The sequence below is a fragment of the Octopus sinensis genome, linkage group LG10 (genome assembly GCF_006345805.1).
Source record: "Octopus sinensis linkage group LG10, ASM634580v1, whole genome shotgun sequence".
Taxonomy (NCBI): Eukaryota; Metazoa; Mollusca; class Cephalopoda; order Octopoda; family Octopodidae; genus Octopus; species Octopus sinensis.
The window spans coordinates 32,070,660-32,090,984 of record NC_043006.1 but is presented as its reverse complement, the minus strand read 5'-3'; the positions used below and the strand labels follow the sequence as shown (position 1 = coordinate 32,090,984).

General features: G+C 37.5%; 1 protein-coding gene across 3 annotated transcripts in view; it reads left to right on the top strand.

Annotated features, from left to right (window-relative positions):
- The window catches only part of LOC115216461 (nucleolar protein 10), a 54,184-nt gene that overhangs the window by 10,052 nt on the left and 23,807 nt on the right, over positions 1 to 20,325 (top strand). For 2 of the 3 annotated variants that reach the window (XM_036506488.1, XM_029785818.2), the window contains exons 1-12: positions 3,472 to 3,625; positions 4,614 to 4,659; positions 6,220 to 6,318; positions 8,744 to 8,859; positions 11,126 to 11,262; positions 12,063 to 12,128; positions 13,346 to 13,406; positions 14,744 to 14,820; positions 16,832 to 16,910; positions 18,389 to 18,538; positions 19,001 to 19,120; positions 20,171 to 20,249. In XM_036506488.1, the coding sequence (XP_036362381.1) occupies positions 3,560 to 3,625; positions 4,614 to 4,659; positions 6,220 to 6,318; positions 8,744 to 8,859; positions 11,126 to 11,262; positions 12,063 to 12,128; positions 13,346 to 13,406; positions 14,744 to 14,820; positions 16,832 to 16,910; positions 18,389 to 18,538; positions 19,001 to 19,120; positions 20,171 to 20,249 (1,096 nt within the window). In that variant the 5' untranslated portion in view covers positions 3,472 to 3,559. Of the gene's footprint in view, positions 1 to 3,471; positions 3,626 to 4,613; positions 4,660 to 6,219; positions 6,319 to 8,743; positions 8,860 to 11,125; positions 11,263 to 12,062; positions 12,129 to 13,345; positions 13,407 to 14,743; positions 14,821 to 16,831; positions 16,911 to 18,388; positions 18,539 to 19,000; positions 19,121 to 20,170; positions 20,250 to 20,325 lie in introns of those variants that run through there. The other variant, XM_036506489.1, reaches the window with a different exon arrangement.

Below are 20,325 nucleotides of genomic sequence, written 5' to 3'. Positions count from 1 at the left end.
GAAAGCGTATCATATAAATGTGATGTGAATTAAGATAGACTGACCCGGAAATGTTCCACCAGACCTGGGAAAATACGGCAGTCGGAACTCTCCTCTTACAACAAAATAATATTCCACAATGTTTTTACGGTGCCAGAGCCGATTCCAACATTTGGGATGCTTGACTGGTCTGCAGAGATAATCTACTCCACGCATTAAAATTTGCAAGATCCTGAACGGATAAACAGTGATATTGAGAGATCCTACCTAAGAAGTGTGTAGATGCTTGAGATCAATGCAGACAGCTTTCGAATGTCATAAAGTGCTTCTTTCAGACAACACTTGCTAAACCGCAGCAAAGAAATAAATACATTGTTAATGTTGAAAAGGTGAAGAAAACAACACCTTACGTATTTGCTTGAACCCTTCAGGTATTCTCTTCTTGATTACCTTTCATACAACCCCAAGACAACTGGATTAGCATTCCACAAAAAAGACCCGGATATGAAACGCTCAACATACAAAAATAAAGGCTAAGCATGAATATGTCTCCCGAAGACTTGAAGAAGACAGTAACATTGAGATGAAGCGAAGCCTCTCTAAGACTCGTGACCTCTACATCACGTCACACTTTAGAGGTCATGCATTTGCTATCAACGAACAGGAGATTGCTAAGGATTGTGAAGCAAACAAAAGAAACAGTGAAACTCTTGGAGTTCCAAGATGCAACTGTAGATGTAGATTGTGTTATATTTCTGTGAAAGATTTCACAAACGTGGCTAACAACCTCTCAAGAATGTCATCAAGGAACTACTTCTCTCTGTGACTTGACTTTGTCACAAAAACAATATACAATGCCATTCGGAAAAAAAGACCGTCCTGGAATAGATATTGAGAATCCCGCTGTTATTGAATACTGGTGGAACATTCCATCAAACCATCTGTCGCGTGTAAACCTAACAGGTCAGATATTGTTATTTGGGACAAACGAGAAAAAGTATGTACCGTCATAGAAGTCAGCTGTCGTTTGAAAATCGAAGAGAAAGAGAATAACTATGGACAACGTCTTTGAAACTTTCAGCTTCTATAATCCAGATTATAATTTCAAATTTATACCAATAAGAACTGGTGCCCATGGTTTCGTGAGTAAACGAATTACGTGACAAGCTAGATTCACCAGGGTTTTCAGAACAAGGAAATCAACCAACTGATTCACATATTACAAATACAATCTGTAAGTGGAACAGTCAACATATACAAGACTTTCCTTATACATACACGCATACACACATAAGAACATAGATACACACATACAAAGATGCATTCATACATGCTTACATGCGTGCATACATACATACACACACACATGCATACATACACTCACCTGCACACATACAAACATGCATACATACATACATACATACATACATACATACATACATACATACATACATACATACATACATACATACATACATACATACATACATACATACATACATACATACATACATACATACATACATACATACATACATACATACATACATACATACATGGTGGTTGTCTACTTCTTACGCAGAGTTTGACCACCTCCACCTTAGAACCATCATGGCATCTGATGTGGCTTTTTAAACCAGACAATGTTTTGAAAAGATACCCACATATATTGCACATCCTATTTGGACCACCAAGAGCTGCAAATAAGTTTTGATCTTTGTGAATCTTAAAATGTCTTTTGAGGCCTCTGTTGGATTTGCAAACCTTTTGGTATACACTACATATAGGCACAGACATTGGTGCACAGACATATAGGTAGAATAGTTGGTAGAGGTTCGTTTTCCATGGGTTCACAGATGACATTTGAGCCCAGCAAAAGACAGGCATGGTCTGTCACAGACTGTGCACACAAAAAGATCATTGTCATTCAAGAGAGAGAAAGAAAAAAGAGGAAAAAAACCCAAACAATTGACCACCTTAAGTTGAAAAGTTGAGGGCGCTGAGAAACCTTTCTAATGGCTATTGAGGCCCGCCAGCACGCTTGCAGCATTGCCGAGAGTGATGGTGAGGTTGATGCGCTGGAACAGCCAAGCGCCTCATGGGCCTTACCATTTACCTCTGCTAGGCGAGTTGCCAGTGAAGACAGGAATCTCGCAGTTAGTGACCCAACCCCACAAAATGTCTTCAAAGCCACAGGATGGAAAATGTAGTTGGCCGACAGATCGCGATATTTCAGGATTTTGTTCCGCTCAGCTGCAGAATCTGTGGATCTCACCCTGTCCGCTGCATCCAGGATGTGAGAAGAAAAATTACCTTGTTTTTTTTGTTTTGTTTTGTTTTTTCTTTTGTAGTGCAGCCCGTCTGATGATGATGATGATTCATGTCTTATGCAGCCTGCTTCTTGGCAAATTTCGACCCCACCTGATCTAAATTATGTTCTCTAATATATGAAGCCCTGTTCAATTTTGAAATCATATATGCGTGTTACAGATAAGCAATATATTCAATATTCATATCTATAAAATTGTAATATATTTTATATGGAAACTCAATTATATAAACTACAGGCAATAAATGCAGTGAGTATACGTTAAATAAAATTTATATATTATGGTGTATGCATGTTTCTGTAAAGAGGACGCGTGATAATGATGTTCGTACCTTTATGGACTACAAACTACGTTTAAACTTGACAAAATTATACTACTTTTGATAAATGAACTTTGATTATGGCCTAGTCTGACAATAAATAATGTGTCTTAACCATTCTGTATGAAATAATATATTGAATGCATGTTTTGTCGATGCCTTTATCAAATACCAATTTCTACTGATTTCATTAAAAGTACTGTCGTTTTTTTACAGCACAGGTATCCTAGTTCTTAATATAAACTTGGTAAATAAGTGTACAGAAGTACATAATGATTTTCTTGCAATCTAAATCATTTTGAGAAGCTAAAATATCTTTGTTTTCTAATGTCATAGTATTTTCATTCGCACTAAATTGTGCTGCGTTTGAAGAACTGTTTCGAAACCATGATTTAAGTTCTACCAGTTGATTTGCATGGAGAATTTATGGTGCAGGGGAGGTAACTCTTACAAAACTTTTTTAACAACCTAAAGTCCGACGATCTGACATTGTAACTTGGTTCTGTTCCTGACTTAAAATAAAACTGGAGAGCATATTAAATAATGCAATCAAATGCCTGTAATAAATATGGAATAGAGATAGCTAGAATGCTTTTCATCATAGGTCTACTCATTCAGGACTGACCTGCGACTAAAACATTTCTGTAAAGACAATAAAACGTATTAAACCTAAACATTCTCATAGTCTCCTCTGCTGTGAAGAATGGAACCCCTGAAGTACGTCTATAAATTAACGAAGAAAAAGAAAAACAAGAAACTAAAAAGCAAATTAATGTAAAACGTAATTTGTATTAAATGAATGATATATACTACATGAGCGGGAGCGGAATATATTACCACGAGAGAAAAAGTTCAGTTGACACCGGTATAAATTGCAACATGGTTACTCGGTGTGGACAATTTTATTAAATGCGAAGTTTTTATTTCCAAAATGCAATTTTCTTACGCCAATGAAGTGAAAATATACAACTTGAGTGCAGGGAAATCCCTTCCTGAGGTAAATCATTATATAAGTTTATTTTTTTTTCTTTGAGTTTACATCGATATCATTTATGTAAAGCTTTCGTCTCATTCACGTGGTGTTGTTTCAAAATAACTTTATTAAAACTTTCTTTCGTTCTTTGGTTTCGATCGATTTTTAGAAAGAGATTCGAATTTAAAGAAATACATTGAATTGAAATATGATTATATTATTACAACTGTATTATATAATCAAATTGGGAAAACATAATTACTGGTTATTTATTCCTAAAATCTCCGGTTCTGTAACAAATGTACATGTTTTTACTCCAGGATTTCTCATTCAGAATGGAATTGCTGATTATAAGGATGGATAATTAATGAAATAACAACAAAACAAAAACAAATCCGCCTGCTATTGAAACTAATTGGCAAACTGTAATCACTTGAAATTTCTATTAAGTACATTCATTATAGGTGATGAGATTAGAACCCAAATACCTTAACACACTGCTTTCCATCATCATGTCTCGCGTGTGTTTGTATGTGCTATGTATATTCTTTCAACCCTTCGGAGTTGATGAAGTAGCAGTCCAGCGCAGTGAAATGGCGGAATTGTTTGATGGGTTAAGTCTTGTGGAATCAACTCTGGCTCTTTGCTTTCTAAGTTCAAATTCTGCTTAGGTGCTAAATGGCAGGGCCAGTCACTACGAACATAGGTATATCCCATGTAACTGTAAATGGCTAGTGTGGAGAATGAGGAACTACAAGTAGCATGGATAAGCGATGAACAGCATTTTGAAGCTTTCATCCAACAGTAGATCAACAAACCTTGAACAGAAGGCTCATATTTTCTGTGATCACCAGTACTGACCCGGGGCTAAATGGTAACAAACCTTGTTATTTACAAGGTTTCTTTTATTGACAACTGTGAAATGTAAGATACATTTTGAAAACATGTCAACATCTCATTCTTAGCTAATGTTTTTGGTAACTTTTCAGTTCTCTTTTATTTTCATTTCCAGTGGCTCACAGACAGAAAGAAACGAGAGTTACAGAAAAATGATCTTGGTATGAATTTTTATCTTCTCAGACATTTCCATCATGATTGTTTATTTGGTGCCACCTGTTCCCAGAGTTGGCTCTTCATTCACTCAACACCTTAGGGATCATAGGGGTTTGCTTGATCAGAGCTAAGGAACAATATCAGTAGGGATCAGTGTAACAGTTTCAATGTGATTGGTCAACCTGCTAAAAGTCATACACCATCTTTAAAAAAAATAAATAAATATGGGAGATACATTGGATGATGTAGTCCTTGATACACTATGACTTAGGAACAGACAGCAGAAATAGTTGTGAGATCACAATTGAAACACCTTTGGTAATCGATCTGTTTAATCAAGGTTCACCTTAGACTAAGCAGCATAAGTATGACTGGTGTTGTTACCATGACAACGGCATTTAACTCGAAAAAAGAGAATTTGCTATCAACAAAATTTACAGTTAAACAAGTTATGAGTGTTTATTGCCAATAACATTCTGGACCAGTAACTGTATACTTCAAAGAATTAATTTCAACAATCGAACCGTCCAACCCATGCTAGCATGGAAAGCGGACGTTAAACGATGATGATGATGATGATTAAACAGATATGGCCAGTTTAAATCCTAAAGAGTTTTTAAAAAGAGGGTGGGGTATCAAAGCAATCCCTAAATCAACCCCCTTTTCATACACAACTGTTGTCTATGATAGACAGTTCAACTACTACAACTCACTATCTGCTAGAAGTGGAAGATATCAAAAAGAATCCTTGACCCACCTTATATTCAGGCAGTATTTTGTGTCACCAAGGAAGCTCTGTCTGATCTCTGACTTGTTAGAAATAGTATCGAAGCCTCTCTCAAATCATGCCATTCTAGACAACAACACATTAGAGAATATGGTCCTGTATACCTCTCAAAAAATAGACTGGATGGTCGTGACTGGGACTCTTTTGGCTATAGTCTGTTTGATCAGAACTGATCTGAAGCTATACAGCAACATGAAACATTTACCAAGTTAGAGACATCATCATCATTGTCGTCGTCGTTTAATGTCTGCTTTCCGTGCTGGCATGGGTTGGACAGTTTGATTGAGGACTGGCAAGCCAGGAGACTGCACCAGGCTCCAATCTGATCTGGCAAAGTTTGTACAGCTGGATGCCCTTTCTAACACCAACCACTACAAGAGTGTAGTGGATGCTTTTTACATGCCTCAGGCGGCATTGGCATCGGTCATGCTCAGTGAATAACAAATACTTCTATAAAACTCTTTACAGAGTGAATGAAGATGTTAATCACTTTCTTTTGATAATTCTTCTTTAGGCGCCATGTTCCGAAAGTGAGTCATAGGTGATCATATCCTGGCACTATTCTCTATTCTTTGTTTTCTGTCACAGCCTCTTTCTTCCAAGTCAAGCTTCTCCTTCCTCTGTTTCTTTTCCCTTCAGTATTTCCAATCATCACTAAATTCTCCAGGTCCTCTTTCCTCATCACATAACTAAGAAATCTCATTTGCTTGGCCGTTATCTCTCAAGGTAATTTTCTATTTGATAATTATATGCCTTAATTCTTTCTTTGTCTTATTAGATATACGTCAACGAATTGAGTTAATCCAGGATTTTGAAATGCCATCTCTGAGCTCAACTATCAGTGTTACACCAGATGGCAACAATATTTATGTCACAGGTTAGTAAACAACAGTTTCTTTGCTTACAGACTTTAAGATGTGAGTATATGGCTGAGAGGACAAAGAAGGAGTTTGGGTGACCTGTGTTTCCATATATTCTCTGTCTTTTTAGCATCACTCACAAGGCTTGTGTTGACATGAAGCTGTAGTAAAGATACTTGCCCAACATACCAGCCAGCTGCAGGATTGATCCAAAGACCATATGGTTGCAAAGCAAACTTCTTAAATGCCACTTGCTTGGCATGGGATTAAGATGCTTTGATCTTTCCCTTGATTTTGAGCAGCTTGTGTCATGTCATCTCTGAGGATCAACATTTTCAAATCCAAAAGATAATATTTATATCCAAACTGACATGGATGCCTTGTTAGAACACCAAATATTGCATTCTTAACCTTGAGAGATCATCTCGTTTAGGTGCTTGGTGTATAAAAAACATGCCTGAAGAGATGCTGGTATTCTATATATCATGGCAGTGAGATTTGCCTGGCATTAGGTGATCAGTGCTCTCGACTGAAGAAGTCCGGTAGACTGAAATCACATGATATGGGAATTCCGATGCCCATGACAGAGGGATTTCGTCTGCTGTGATCTATGTTCCAAGTACCTGTATGAGAGGATCTCTCAAGACTAATAACACAGGATTCGTGTTCTAACAAGGTCTCCATGTTAAGTTGACTAGAAAGATTACCTTTTTGTATTAACATTGCTTCCATCATTAATAATTAATTTTCAGCACATTAAAAGCACCCAACACACACTGTAAAGTGTTAGGAAGGGCATCCAGCTGTAGAAACCAAGCCAGATCAGACTGGAACCTGGTGCAGCTCTCCAGCTCTGGTCAAGCTGTCCGACCCATGCCAGCATGGGAAACAGACGTTAAAGGATAATGATGATGATGAATGTATACTACAAAAATAAAAACATGACTTGACACCTTCAATCTCCAGGTTCATTTTCAATTCATTTGAAGTCAGTCAATTCTTCACTTTTTACATATTGGTCAATTCATCCTTCAGGTGCAGGCATCGTTGTGTGAGAAGTAGTTTGCTTCCAACCACATGGTTCCGAGTTCAGTCTTACTGCATGGCACCTTGGGCAAATGTTTTCTACTATAGCCTCAGGTTCCTTATGAGTGGATTTGGTAGATGGAAACTGAAAAAAGCCCATCATATATATGTTTATGTGTGTGTGTGTGTGTGTGCCCTTGTGTCTGTGTTGGTCCCACAACTGCCATTTGGCAACTAGCCTTGATGTGTTTACATCCCTATAAGTTAGTGGTTTGGTAAAAGAGGCTGATAGAACATGGCCACAGTCTAATCACTGAAACAAGTGAAAGATGAAAGATATCTCAACCCACACATGTGGTTTAACCATGTATTTATGATTTGGTGAAATGTTAGAAGAATGCCAAGATATATTTTACATTATGTTGTCTCATTCCCCTAAACTTCAAATTCAAATTTTGCCAGTTTCAACTTTCAGCTTTAATCTCTTTTAAATTGATTTTTTTTTTAAAGAACAATACCAGTGATATACTGGAGCCATTTTATGGGTAAATAAAAATAATCTTTCTGTGGAAACAAGTAAATTAATGAGATCATACGAGGGTGAGGCAAAAAGTAATACCATTTTGTTTGGGACAAGTATAATTACCAACACAGGAACATGTATCATACATCAAAATGAAGCTGGTCCTCTGTGGATCACATCCCTATTTCGCAACATAGTCACCGTTTCTCTCAAAAGCAGTGTTTCACCTTCGAGTGAGAGCATGTATCCCTGCCCCATAAAATTCTGTTGACTGTTCTTTGAGCCACTTCTTCACTACCTCCACACTCACCAGATTTAGTGCCTTCAGACTATCATCTCTTCGGCCCCATGAAAGAGGGTTTGAGAGGCAAGCATTTTTCCAGTGACGAGGAAGTGAAAACTGTAGTGAAGAATTGGCTCAAAGAACAATCAACAGAATTTTATGGTGCAGGGATACATGCTCTCATTCAAAGGTGGAACATTGCTATTGAGAGAAATGGTGACTATGTTGAGAAGTAGGGATGTGATTAACAGAGGACCAGCTTCATTTTGATGTATGAAACATGTTCCTGAGTTGGTAATTATACCTGTCCTAAACAAAATGCTATTACTTTTTGACTCACCCTTGTATTTTAGCTACTAGATTACTGTCGTTTGAAATCTCTGTAACCCAGCCATACAAATTTAGAAGGAAAATTAGTAAGAATTCAGATCTGATGTCTATTTAAACAATACACCTAATTCTAAGCACTTAACTGTCAGTAATAAACTATTTTGGAATTTATTTGTGGCTGATTAATGGATACATGGAACTTGGTTAAGCCCCCACCATTCTAGTTATTGAAAATATTTACATTTGTCTTTTTATTTCATTAACCTTGTTTGTGTTGCAGGTTCCTATAAGCCCCGTGTCCATTGCTATGACCTTACAAATCTCTCATTGAAATTTGAACGAGGCTTAGACAGAGAAGTCATAAAAACAAAAGTACTTTCTGAAGATTTTTCTAAGGTAATGGCTTGGATTTTTTTTTTTTTAATATATATTTCTAATGTGTTTCGGTTAACTTTGGATATTATTAGGAATTTGAAGGATTTAATAAAATAACTTCACCATTATTATGCTACTGTGTGGAACATAACAAAACACTTTCCCATAAAACTTGGATGGAATGTTTTGATTTAAATGGAAATGCTTTGAAGCAAGAGTATTTCTATCCTAGAACCAACAGTGCTCTGAAAAGACTTTTAAACATTTTTCAGGACTTTATTGAAATTTTCTTGAATTGAAATTCATGTAGACTAGCAGAGGAGAGTGGGAGAGGTTGAGAAAAAGCTGATTGTATTGGATTATATAGTCTTAGGTAAATTGCATCTGGAGCAAAAACAAAGACAGGATGGTCACAGTTGGAATTATCAGAACTGAAAAATTATGTTTGTGACACAAAATGAAGTTCCCTTTCATTTATTCTTGTAGTTGACTGGATCAATTATCGAACACTATTTATTTAAAGACTTTTGTAAGGTCCTCCTTATTTTAGTTCCAAAATAGAAAGTCATACAGGAATCTTTTCCAGTTTCCTATTAAATAGGATTGAAAATGTTGATCAAAATTAATTCCAAACACTGTACAGATTTTCTTCTTCCACGAATCCCATTACTGTACCTTGTACTTGTAGGTGATATCGGTTATCAAAGAAGTAGTGGCTGTTTTCAAGTACCAGTCATAACCCTTCAAGCATAAATTCTTTTCTGGACATCCCGATAATTAAAGAAAATAAGGCAGTTATAACCAATCTCTACTACAAGGACAAAGACACTCTCCAATATTTAGATTTTAGGTCTTACCACCCATCCCACTCTAGAAGGAACATCCCATTCAATATAGCAAGATGTATGTGTTCAATAATTACAGACTCAACTAAATGAGAATTGACTGGTAGAATCAGATATCTTCCTTCAGAGGCAAAAATGCTCCAAAAACTTAATAAATTGTCCACTAACCAAAGCAAAAGAAATCTCAATTTCTGCCTTATGGAGAAACCCTCACAAATGAAGGTGAAAACAAAAACATAAATGAATATTCCATTTGTAGTCACCTATCATCCTATAAACAACATCCTAAATTCAGTGAAACAGAGCCTTCCAATTCTACATAAATCATTGAATCTCCAACAAAGAATTGAAGAATCACAAATCATCAACAACCCCACTGCCCCGACTGGCTCCTGTACCAGTAGCACATAAAAAGCACCATCCAAACGGGGCCGATGCCAGTGGAACATAAAAAGCAACATCTGAATGTGGCTGATGCCAGTGGCATGTAAAAAGCCTCATCCAAACATGGCCGATGCCAGTAGCACGTAAAAAGCACCATCCGAACATTGTAGCACCCACTACACTCTTGTAGTGGTTGGCATTAGGAAGGGCATCCAGCTATAGAAGCATTGCCGGATCAGATTGGAACCTGGTGCAGCCTTCTGGCTTACCAGTCCCCAGTCAAACTGTCCAGCCCATGCCAGCATGGAAAACGGATGTTAAACGATGATGACGATAAAAACTGCCACCAAATCTCAAAAGACCTCTAACAAAGACAGTGTTCACATTAGAGATAGAAACAATGCCGGTAACAAATTATGGAAACACTTATGGGATGTGTGAAATAACTGAGCCAGGAACAACCAAAAGATTCAAGAATGAGAAGGAATTAAAGGTAAATGCAAACATGAATTGCAAAGCAAAAAATCTCATCTACTGCATCACATGCCTACAATGAGTGAAAATTACATTGGAGAAACAGGATCCAAATGAACCAGCCACGTGAGAGTGCACAAACAGCAAATTAATGATTCCTCTCTATTTTGTGAACATCTAGACATTTGTGCAAATGAAAAAATTTTTTAATTTCCTTTTTACAAAATATTTTGTAAGAATTCTAAATCTGAAACTGAATCACAAATAGTCAGCAACTTCCTTTATACGGATGATGATGAACTATGAAAGCGCTTACACACAATACAAAAATTTCGTTCCAAAAGGTTCATGTCATTTTGTTTTTCAAAATAACTTTATATATATATCATAATATTAGGGAGTATAGCTCCAAACTTACAGGGAAAAATTAGATTTAGTATTAACTGAGTTGCCTAATAGTGGTTTTATCTCTAATTCATATTTTATATATATATATATTTGTATGTGTATGTATGTTGAGATACATATCTATTTATCTATATAGATAGACTAAATATCTTGTTACATTCTCTCCTCTCTTCCAGTTGGTGTTCCTTGAAGTCAACCGATATGTGGAGTTCCATAACCAAGCTGGCACCTACTACTGTACACGTGTTCCAAAATATGGTTTTGATATGACTTACCACACTTCTCTCTGTGATTTGTTTATTGTTGGGGCCAGGTTAGTATATTAAGGAACAATTTTCCAACATTTTAGCATCAGATAATGGCATTTAGAAAAAAAAATCTTCCACCATCTTCTCAGGGAAAATAACAACAAATTCACAATGGAAATTATGCTTTTACTACATAAGATTGTAGAATGTGATATGGCTACTGTATTTAGCTCCCCTTCCCCCAACACACTTGATTGCCTCACTGCACACCATCAGAAAAAACATTCTTCTTAAGTGAAGAACAGCAATTGGGCCTCCAAGATGCGGTCCAAATGCTCACGACAGAGTGAACGCCACTTATTGTAGCCAAAGAGCTCTAAATCTATAAATAGTATCTAATCTTTTGGCAGAATACTTGTGTGGCATAAGTCATTTCCAGAAGCTGAAATTAAAACAAATACAAATCGAAATTCAGTTAACAAAAATTAAAATATTTCAATGAATTTTTTTATCAACTGTGCAATTTCTATTTTTACATCTCACAACGAGAGATATTCAGCAACAGTACTTTAGAGTAAAGATTTTTGCCGACATTACATGGCAGTCTTGGTTTAGGACGAATGTTGCCGTAATTTAGCCCCAAGATACATAGCCAACTGAAGATGATGTCTCTTGGGGCTAAATTACAGCAACATTCATCCTAAACCAGGACTGCCATGTTATGTTGGCAAACAATCTGTGCAGTTTCTGTTTAGTAATAATTTTTTTATTTTAGTTCACCATTTGTTTTTATTCATGTTTTCCCTTCCTACATTTTTTGTTGTCGAAATATCTAAATTTTTTAATTTCTTTCTCGCTTCTCCAGTTCCCAGGTTTATCGTTTAAATCTTGAGTTGGGCAGATTTATGTTACCATTTCAAACAAATTCAACGTAAGTTTTCAACACTTTTGTTTAACTCTTTTACCAAATATTTCCAATGTGGACCCAGCCCACCTCTATCAAGTACACCAATTCTGCCCTGCACCCCTCCCATCTGATCCACACCCTCTTCATTATCCTACGTCTCTTTCCGTTTTAAAACAGTAGAATGTAAGTTAAGAGAAATAGGAAGAGTTGCCTCCCTTACAATACAAAATCACTTAATGGTTGTAAATTAGATTTTATATATTTTTTGCGATCGCGAAATCTTAGGTTTAATCCCACCGTGGGGCAAATGTTTGTTGCAATATCTTTGTGAGGGAAATTGATTTGGTAGAAACTGAAGAAGCCCAGCCTGTATATGTATGTGTGTGGCTTTATCTTGACATCATGTGATACTTGGAAATAAGCATCATCATCACACAAGCAATGCTGTTCCTTGCCAGTCTTCTGTGAAAAGATGTCTGACTTTGGGGAAATATTGCCTTGCTTGAAAACAAGGGTTGGTGGCAGGAAAAGCATCCAGCCATATAAAATCTGCTTTAATAAATTTTATCTGACCCATGCAAGCCTGGAATAGTGGACATTAAATGATGGTGATTGATGTTTTAGTGGCCAGTTTGACCATAGCAGAGATTGGTCAACTGAGTAGATGCGGTATTGGAGCAATTTGCTCATAGGTCATGAGCTAAATCTGGTTTAAGTGTTTCTGGACAGAACATCTTATTTACCATTTTTGGGGGTCACGTAGCTACCAGGTCTCTGGTTTAGATCAGTATAAAGAGTGTTAACCTGCAATAAACTAGCATCCTGTCCAAAACATTTTCCTCTCATCAACTTTGAAACCAGAATTAAGCCCTGTCCCTTAACTTCTCTTCAGAGATTGGGAGGTAGTGGTGCTTGTTTTTCTGTTTTTGTTGCTTTTCTTGTCTTTTATATTTCACAATATGATGCAGCACGGAATTTTGTCAGTGAACAGGTCACAGTCTCAAAGCGACAAAAATATTTTGGCAAATTAAATTTAAATGTCGAAGTGAATCTAACGGTTTTTGTGTGTTTTTAAATGGCTTATAAACACCTTCCACGCTGCAATTGTTTTCGTTTCAGCACACGATCCCAGATCAGGTCACTTGCTATGCAAGTACATCTCCGTAATATGATTTCTAACATTGTGTAACAATTTAATATGCCTCAATACAAACGCAACTTTTCTTCTTTTCACTTCGCAGAACATCAAATTGCTGTGATATGAACATGTATCATGAACTCTTCACTTGTGGAACCAGAGAAGTAAGTGTGTTCCGGTTTTTTATCTCGTATTTATTTAATCAGTTGTTTTGCATAACAATTAAAAGGACGGATATAGACAGGTTATGACCTTTGTAGACCCAACCCCTGACACCTCTTCACCACCATTTTCTCTCTCTCTCTCTCTCTCCTCTACAGCAAGACGCTTGATTCTCTCCCACTATCATACTTCAACTTCTTGTCACTGGTACAAAGCCACACTGAGATAGAATTTATGCAGTCAGTAATCAGCTTGAGCATCTATAGAACAATATTTGGGCTGAATGGAATAGAATTGCAAAGGTTTGCAATTCTTTTGTGCAAGACTGGTTTAGTTTTCCATTCTTCATATCAAAAGCAGTCTGCATAAAGTTTGTGTAACAATGACGCTTTTATAAAACAGTGACAACTGGACATTGATGATAGAGAATCTCATGCTCGTGGTTGGTTGGTGATTGGTTCAATATGCTGTATGAATCTTTAAAACTAATAATAATAATGAGCTTAGTGTATACACTGCTCAGGTGCACAACAACTCATCAGGAAAAAAAAAAACCAAAGGTGGGTGAACAGTAAATTCAATAATGCACAGGTAGTGAACAGTGATCGAGTCACTAAAAAAGTTGAGTTCACCAAGTGTACAGTTGGCAAATTTTGGGAAGCATGGAAGTTTTGAAGGATATAGTGTCCTGACAGCTAACGACTGATGCTGGCAGTTTATTCCATGCTTCAGCAATTCTGAGCATGAAAAAATGTTTCTGAAAGTCATGGATGTTGTGTTGTTTTTTGTTTTTTTTTTGTAAGCATGTTCACGGGTGTTAAACATGTGGGGCCCAAGATTTCAAGTAAAGCAGAATGAGTTTTCAAGAAATTCCCTGTTTTATTATAGTTTAAATTTGTCATTATGTTGGTTTCCAGATGAAGTAAACCTATGATGACAAGTATCTTGTAGCTTTGAAATTTTGATGATGTGATTGTATATTTTTAGGATGGCATTGTCAGGTAGGTGTGAGAGGCCAGATCTTGCCAGGTAGAATATTTGGACAGGATATGGTCAGTTTAAATACTAAAGGCTTAAGGCAGTAAGGTGTGATTTGAGGGATATTTCATTGCTATTTCTATGAATTAGTATCTCCCTTGGTGGTTCATGTTACGGACAGCCCTGCACTTATTATTAAAAAGAAAAAATGATAATTAAATAACTACAGAGACATCTGACAGCCATGCATTGATGGATATTCACACAAATGGCTGAATTTTCAGAACAATCCAACCCAAAAAGGAAAAACAAAGGAAAACAAAAAGGTGTCAAATTTTATTCCATTATTTTCTTATTTCAGGGTACCATAGAATGCTGGGATCCACGATCCAAGAATCGGGTTGGCTTGCTAAGCCCTAACTTTAAGGAACACATAAAGTAAGCAGGCTTCTTCTGATTTTGTTTATCGTTTATTTTTTATTTGATTCGGTCATTCAACTGCAGCCATGCTGGAGCACCACCTTGAAGGATTTTTTTTATCGAATGAATTGAACCCAGTACATATTTTACTTTCGTTATTTTTAAGCTTGGTAATTATTCTGTTGATCTCTTTTGCTGAACCACTAAGTCATGGAGATGTCAACAAACCAACACTGATCATCAAGCAGTGGTGGGAGACAAACAAAGACACACACACACATATATATATATATCATCATCATCATTTAATGTCTGCTTTCCATGCTGGTATAGGTTAGATGGCTTGACTGAAACTGGAGGGCTGCACAAGGTTCCAGTCTAATTTGGCAAGGTTTCTACAGCTGGATGCCCTTCCTAACACCAACCATTCCAAAAGTGCAGTGGATGCTTTTTACATGACACCAACATCAACCACAACTACAATTTCACTTGATGAGTTTTCTCAAGCATGACATAACACTGAAACACACATACAACAGGCTTCTTTCAGTTTCCATCTACCAAATCCACTCACCAGGCTTTGGTTGGCCTGAGGCTATAGTAGAAGACATTTACCCAAAGTGCTCAGCAGTGGGACTGAACTTGAAACCATGTGGTTGGGAAGCAAACTTCTTACCACACAGCCACATCTGCTCTTTGGGTTTTTGTGAGAAAACACCGTTCAGTATAGTGGCTAGTATATGTTGTTGTTGTTGTTGTTGTTGAGCCCATGGTCAGCTCTGAGTGCAACTGGGATCACCTATGATTAATAAATGTAAATAAATACCATTGGCTGTGTAGTTAAGAAGCTCACTTTGCAACTGCTTCGTTTTTGGGTTCAATCCCTCAGTATGGCAGCTTGGCAAAGTGTCTTCTGTTATAGCCCCAGACTAGCTAGTGCCTTGCAAGTGAATTTGGTACACTGAAACTGAGTGGAGATCGTTGCGTGTGTGTGTGTGTGTGTTTGCCTGTGTCTGTATTAGTCTGCACATACCAGTGTTGGTTTGTTTATACCCTTGTAACTTGGTGGCTTGGCAAAAGAGACTAATAGAATAAGTTATCAGACTTTAAAAAAAGTGAGTTTTGGGGACGATTTGTTTGATTAAACTCTCAAAGTTGGTGCTCCAGCATGGCCACAGTCCAATGACTGAAACAAGTGACAGATAAAAAATTTTTTGCAAAAGGCACCAGCCATCATTGCCAGCCTCCTCTGGCCCCTGTGCCGGTGGCACGTAAAAAGCACCATTCGAGTGTGGTCGTTGCCAGTGCCACCTGACTGGCTCCCATGCCAGTGGCACATAAAAAGCACCCACTACACTCTCAGAGTGGTTGGCGTTTGGAAGGGCATCCAGCCATAGAAACCTTGCCAGATTCGTTTGGAGCCTGGTGCAGCATCCTGGCTTCCCAGACCCCAGTCCAACCATCAAACCCATGCCAGAATGGAAAACAGACGTTAAACAATGATGATGATGATGATGAATTGTTAAATGAATACAAGAAGGCATTAAGGAGGATAGGTGAGATTAGATCTCAGGATGTTGGGCCTTACAGATGAAGATCAGGGGAAGGATGCCATGCTAAGATCCAATCAACACATGATGGCATGGAAATGGGAGAAAAAAAGGGTTTTAAATCAGTGATGATTGTTATACTGTTGTTTAGCCCCGAGTCACTCCTGATTGAGCAGGATTTTGATCAAATGCATTCAGGCCATGACCATCTCATCTTATTTATTGAGGACTGCAGTATTCATGGTGTCCTTTAATTTTTTAAGATGGAAAAGTGTAATTTGAGGAGCTTTAGCTATTATTTCTAACAAATTGTTTGACTAAGTAGAAGCTCTCTCGTTAAGTTGGTGATGATGATGATGATGGTGATAACTGTTGATTTATGTCATATCATTTATGTTATATAATGAGTTGGTTATCCTTGCAATTAGAAGAGAAAAACTTCCTATTGTTAATCTACATTGTTTTAACTCTCTTTTCAGAGTCGACAGCAAACCTGCCGTAACAGCCCTTAAATATCAAGATGCTCTGAAATTTGGCGTTGGAACCAGTTCTGGTCATGTTAGTCTTCTTTGTTTACCTCAAGTGCTATTGTTAATGTGTAACCCAATTGAACCTGTCACATGGTTGGGCTGTCGGCAATGAAACTGGCAACCCCACCAAGTCTGCTTGGTAAGGAGAGTGATTTCTGTTACACACCCTGAAGGACTAAAGAACAAAACCTATCAAAAGGCAGATGACCTCATTAGGTCAACAGCCATTTTATGGCTGGGAGTAAGAAACCCCTAGTCTTTGTTTAGACATCTCTCTCTAAGAAAAGGGAAGTTCTGATGTAACTTGTGACTTCATTTGCCTCCAGTGATGTAGACAGGTTCTTTTGAGACAAATGCATACTTCTATATTTAAGAGATGAGGAATTATGTACATTATTTACATTTGATGGATATTTGTCCTCATCTTGTTTGTTGTTAACACGTTTCAGCTGATATACCCTACAGCCTTCATCAGGTGTCTTGGAGAAATTTCGAACCTGGGTTCTCATTCCTAAGCTATTTTTCGATGTTGTTGTTGTTCAGGTCACTGCCTGGAATCATGTTTGTAGTTGTAGGTTATTATTTTGCATATAAACTGCCACTCCATCGGTCACGATCTGATCAACAGAACACCCTGCCCATGAAATTAATGTACGAAGGTGAGTCAAAAAGCAATGCCATTTTGTTTAGGACAGGTATAATTACCAACACAGGAACATGTATCATACATCAAAAGGAAGCTTATTATGAGTTTATTGCTTTTCCTTTGGGCAAGAAATCGACCAAAATGACAACTTGAGTATCCCAAAAGACAGTTGCCATGATTTTTCCAGCCGACTTTTGCGTCTTGAACTTTTTCGGTGGTGGTAACGTAGAGTGGCACCATTCCATTGACTGCCTCTTTGATTCCGGTTCATAATGTGATGAACCCATGTTTCATCACTTGTTACGAGCAAAAACTGCTACTCAGAGTTTCACGTTTCCATTCATTGGGATATTTAGTGATGTTTACACAGCTTTAATAATAAAGCATATTACTCTACCTCCAGTATTTGAGTACTATTTTTTGCCACCCTGTTCCACATTTATGTGCTTATTCTGCTACATATATATATATATTCCACAATATCCTCCGCTGTAATAATTTTTTGTTTCAACCTGACACTTTGGTCCTCTCTTTACAGGTACAATTTAATATTAATGGCTCATATCACACTTCAATAATTTCAGGTGTTATTCTATGATCTTTACAGGTACAATTTAATGTTAATGGCTCATATCACACTTCAATAATTTCAGGTGTTATTATATGATCTTTACAGGTACAATTTAATGTTAATGGCTCATATCACACTTCAATAATTTCAGGTGTTATTATATGATCTTTACAGGTACAATTTAATGTTAATGGCTCATATCACGCTTCAATAATTTCAGGTGTTATTATATGATCTTTACAGGTACAATTTAATGTTAATGGCTCATATCACGCTTCAATAATTTCAGGTGTTGTTATATGATCTTCGTTCCAACCAACCACTCTTAGTGAAAGACCACCATTATGGTCTCCCTATCAAATCAATCTATTTCCACAACCAAGAAGATCTTGTACTTTCACTGGATGCCAAAACTCTTCGCTTCTGGAACCAACACACAGTAAGTTTACAGTTTGTAAATGCTGTACAATATTTGTTGTTATTAACTCCTACCATAAGGTGGGGCACCTGGCAGAATCGTTAGCACACCAGGCAAAATGCTTAGCTGTATTTCATCGATCTTTACATTGAGTTCAAATTCTGTTGTGGTTGACTTTGCCTTTCATGCTTACGGGGTCATTAAGATAAGTGCCAGTTGAACACTGGGGCTGATGAAATCAACTTACACCCTCCCCCGAAATTGCAGGCCTTGTGCCAAAATGTGAAATCATTAACACCTGCTTATTTTATCATAATGACACACACCAAGGTGTGGGAGATATTGACCCATATATGATATCGAATTCCACTATAAAACAAAAACAAATTAATTTTATTAATTAAGTGGAAAAAATCATTTTTGAGCATGTGTCAATATTTTATGCCTTTTTATTTATTTTCTGTGTTTGTTTCTTGTTTTCAGGGTAAAGCATACACAGCTATTGAGCCAGGTGTACCCCTTACAGATTTAGCTGTCTACCCTAACTCTGGTATGGTGTTCCTAACAAATGAAGCTCCTAAAATCCGCGTCTACTTCCTACCAGTAAGCAATCACTTTCACTAAGTTCCCTCTATTTGCCTTTATGTTTTTATATATTTGTGAGTGCAAGCATGGCTGTGTGGTTAAGGAGTTTACTTGCCAACTACAGGGTTTCAAGTTCAGTCCCATTGTGTGGCAGTTTGGGCAAGTGTCTTCTACTCTGACTAGATTTGGTAGACAGCAACTGAGAGAAACCTTTCATATAATTATTATCATCATCATCATCGTTTAACGTCTGCCTTCCATTCTGGCATGGGTTCGACGATTTGACTGAGGTCTGGAGAGCCAGCAGCTGCACCAGGCTCCAATCTGATCTGGCAATTTTTCTACAGCTGGATACCCTTCCTAATACCAACCACTCTAAGAGTGTAGTGGGTGCTTTTTGCATGCCACCAGCACAGGGGCCACTGACATCAACCATGCTCGAATGGTACTTTTTACGTGCCACAAGCACTGGCATCAGCCTTGCTCAAATGGTACTTTTTATGTGCCACACACATACACACACACACACACACACACACACACACACACACATATCATTGTATCAACCATACAATCTGGTGTTGTTATACACTGCTGGCCACAATGCCCTTCCCTGCATTATTGTAGTTTCCAAATGCTGCACCCTTGGTGACTCAGTTGTCAGGGCATTACCCCCACCCCCGATCAGAAGGCTAGTCCATTTTGGAAGGGTGACCCTCTTACAACTGAGTGGACTGGATCAATGTGAAATGAAGGGTTTTGCTCAAGAACACAATCTGCCACTGGTCTGGGAATTGAAACCATGATCTTGCTATCATGAGTGCAACACGTGTGTGTTAATGTATCTCCTTGTCGATCATTTCCAGTATTCTACAAAAACGTGTGGCCATTGGAAAATATTACCCTTCTTGGAAACAAGCAAGGTTTGGTGGCAGGAAGGGCATTATATATAAAACCTGCCTCAATAAACTTTATCCAACTCCTGCAAATATGGAAATGATGATGTTTATATGTTGTCCAATATGAAAGACTCACAATTTACTGTTATTGTTTACGGTTTCTTTGCAGTCGATTGGAACCGCTCCAAAATGGTGTTCCTTTTTGGATAGTTTGACTGAAGAACTCGAAGAAAGCAAAATAGAAACAGGTAGGTTTGGCTTTAATTTTATTTTGTCTTTAGACTTTTACGTTGTTTAAAACCTCTTCAAATTCTGAAGGGTTTT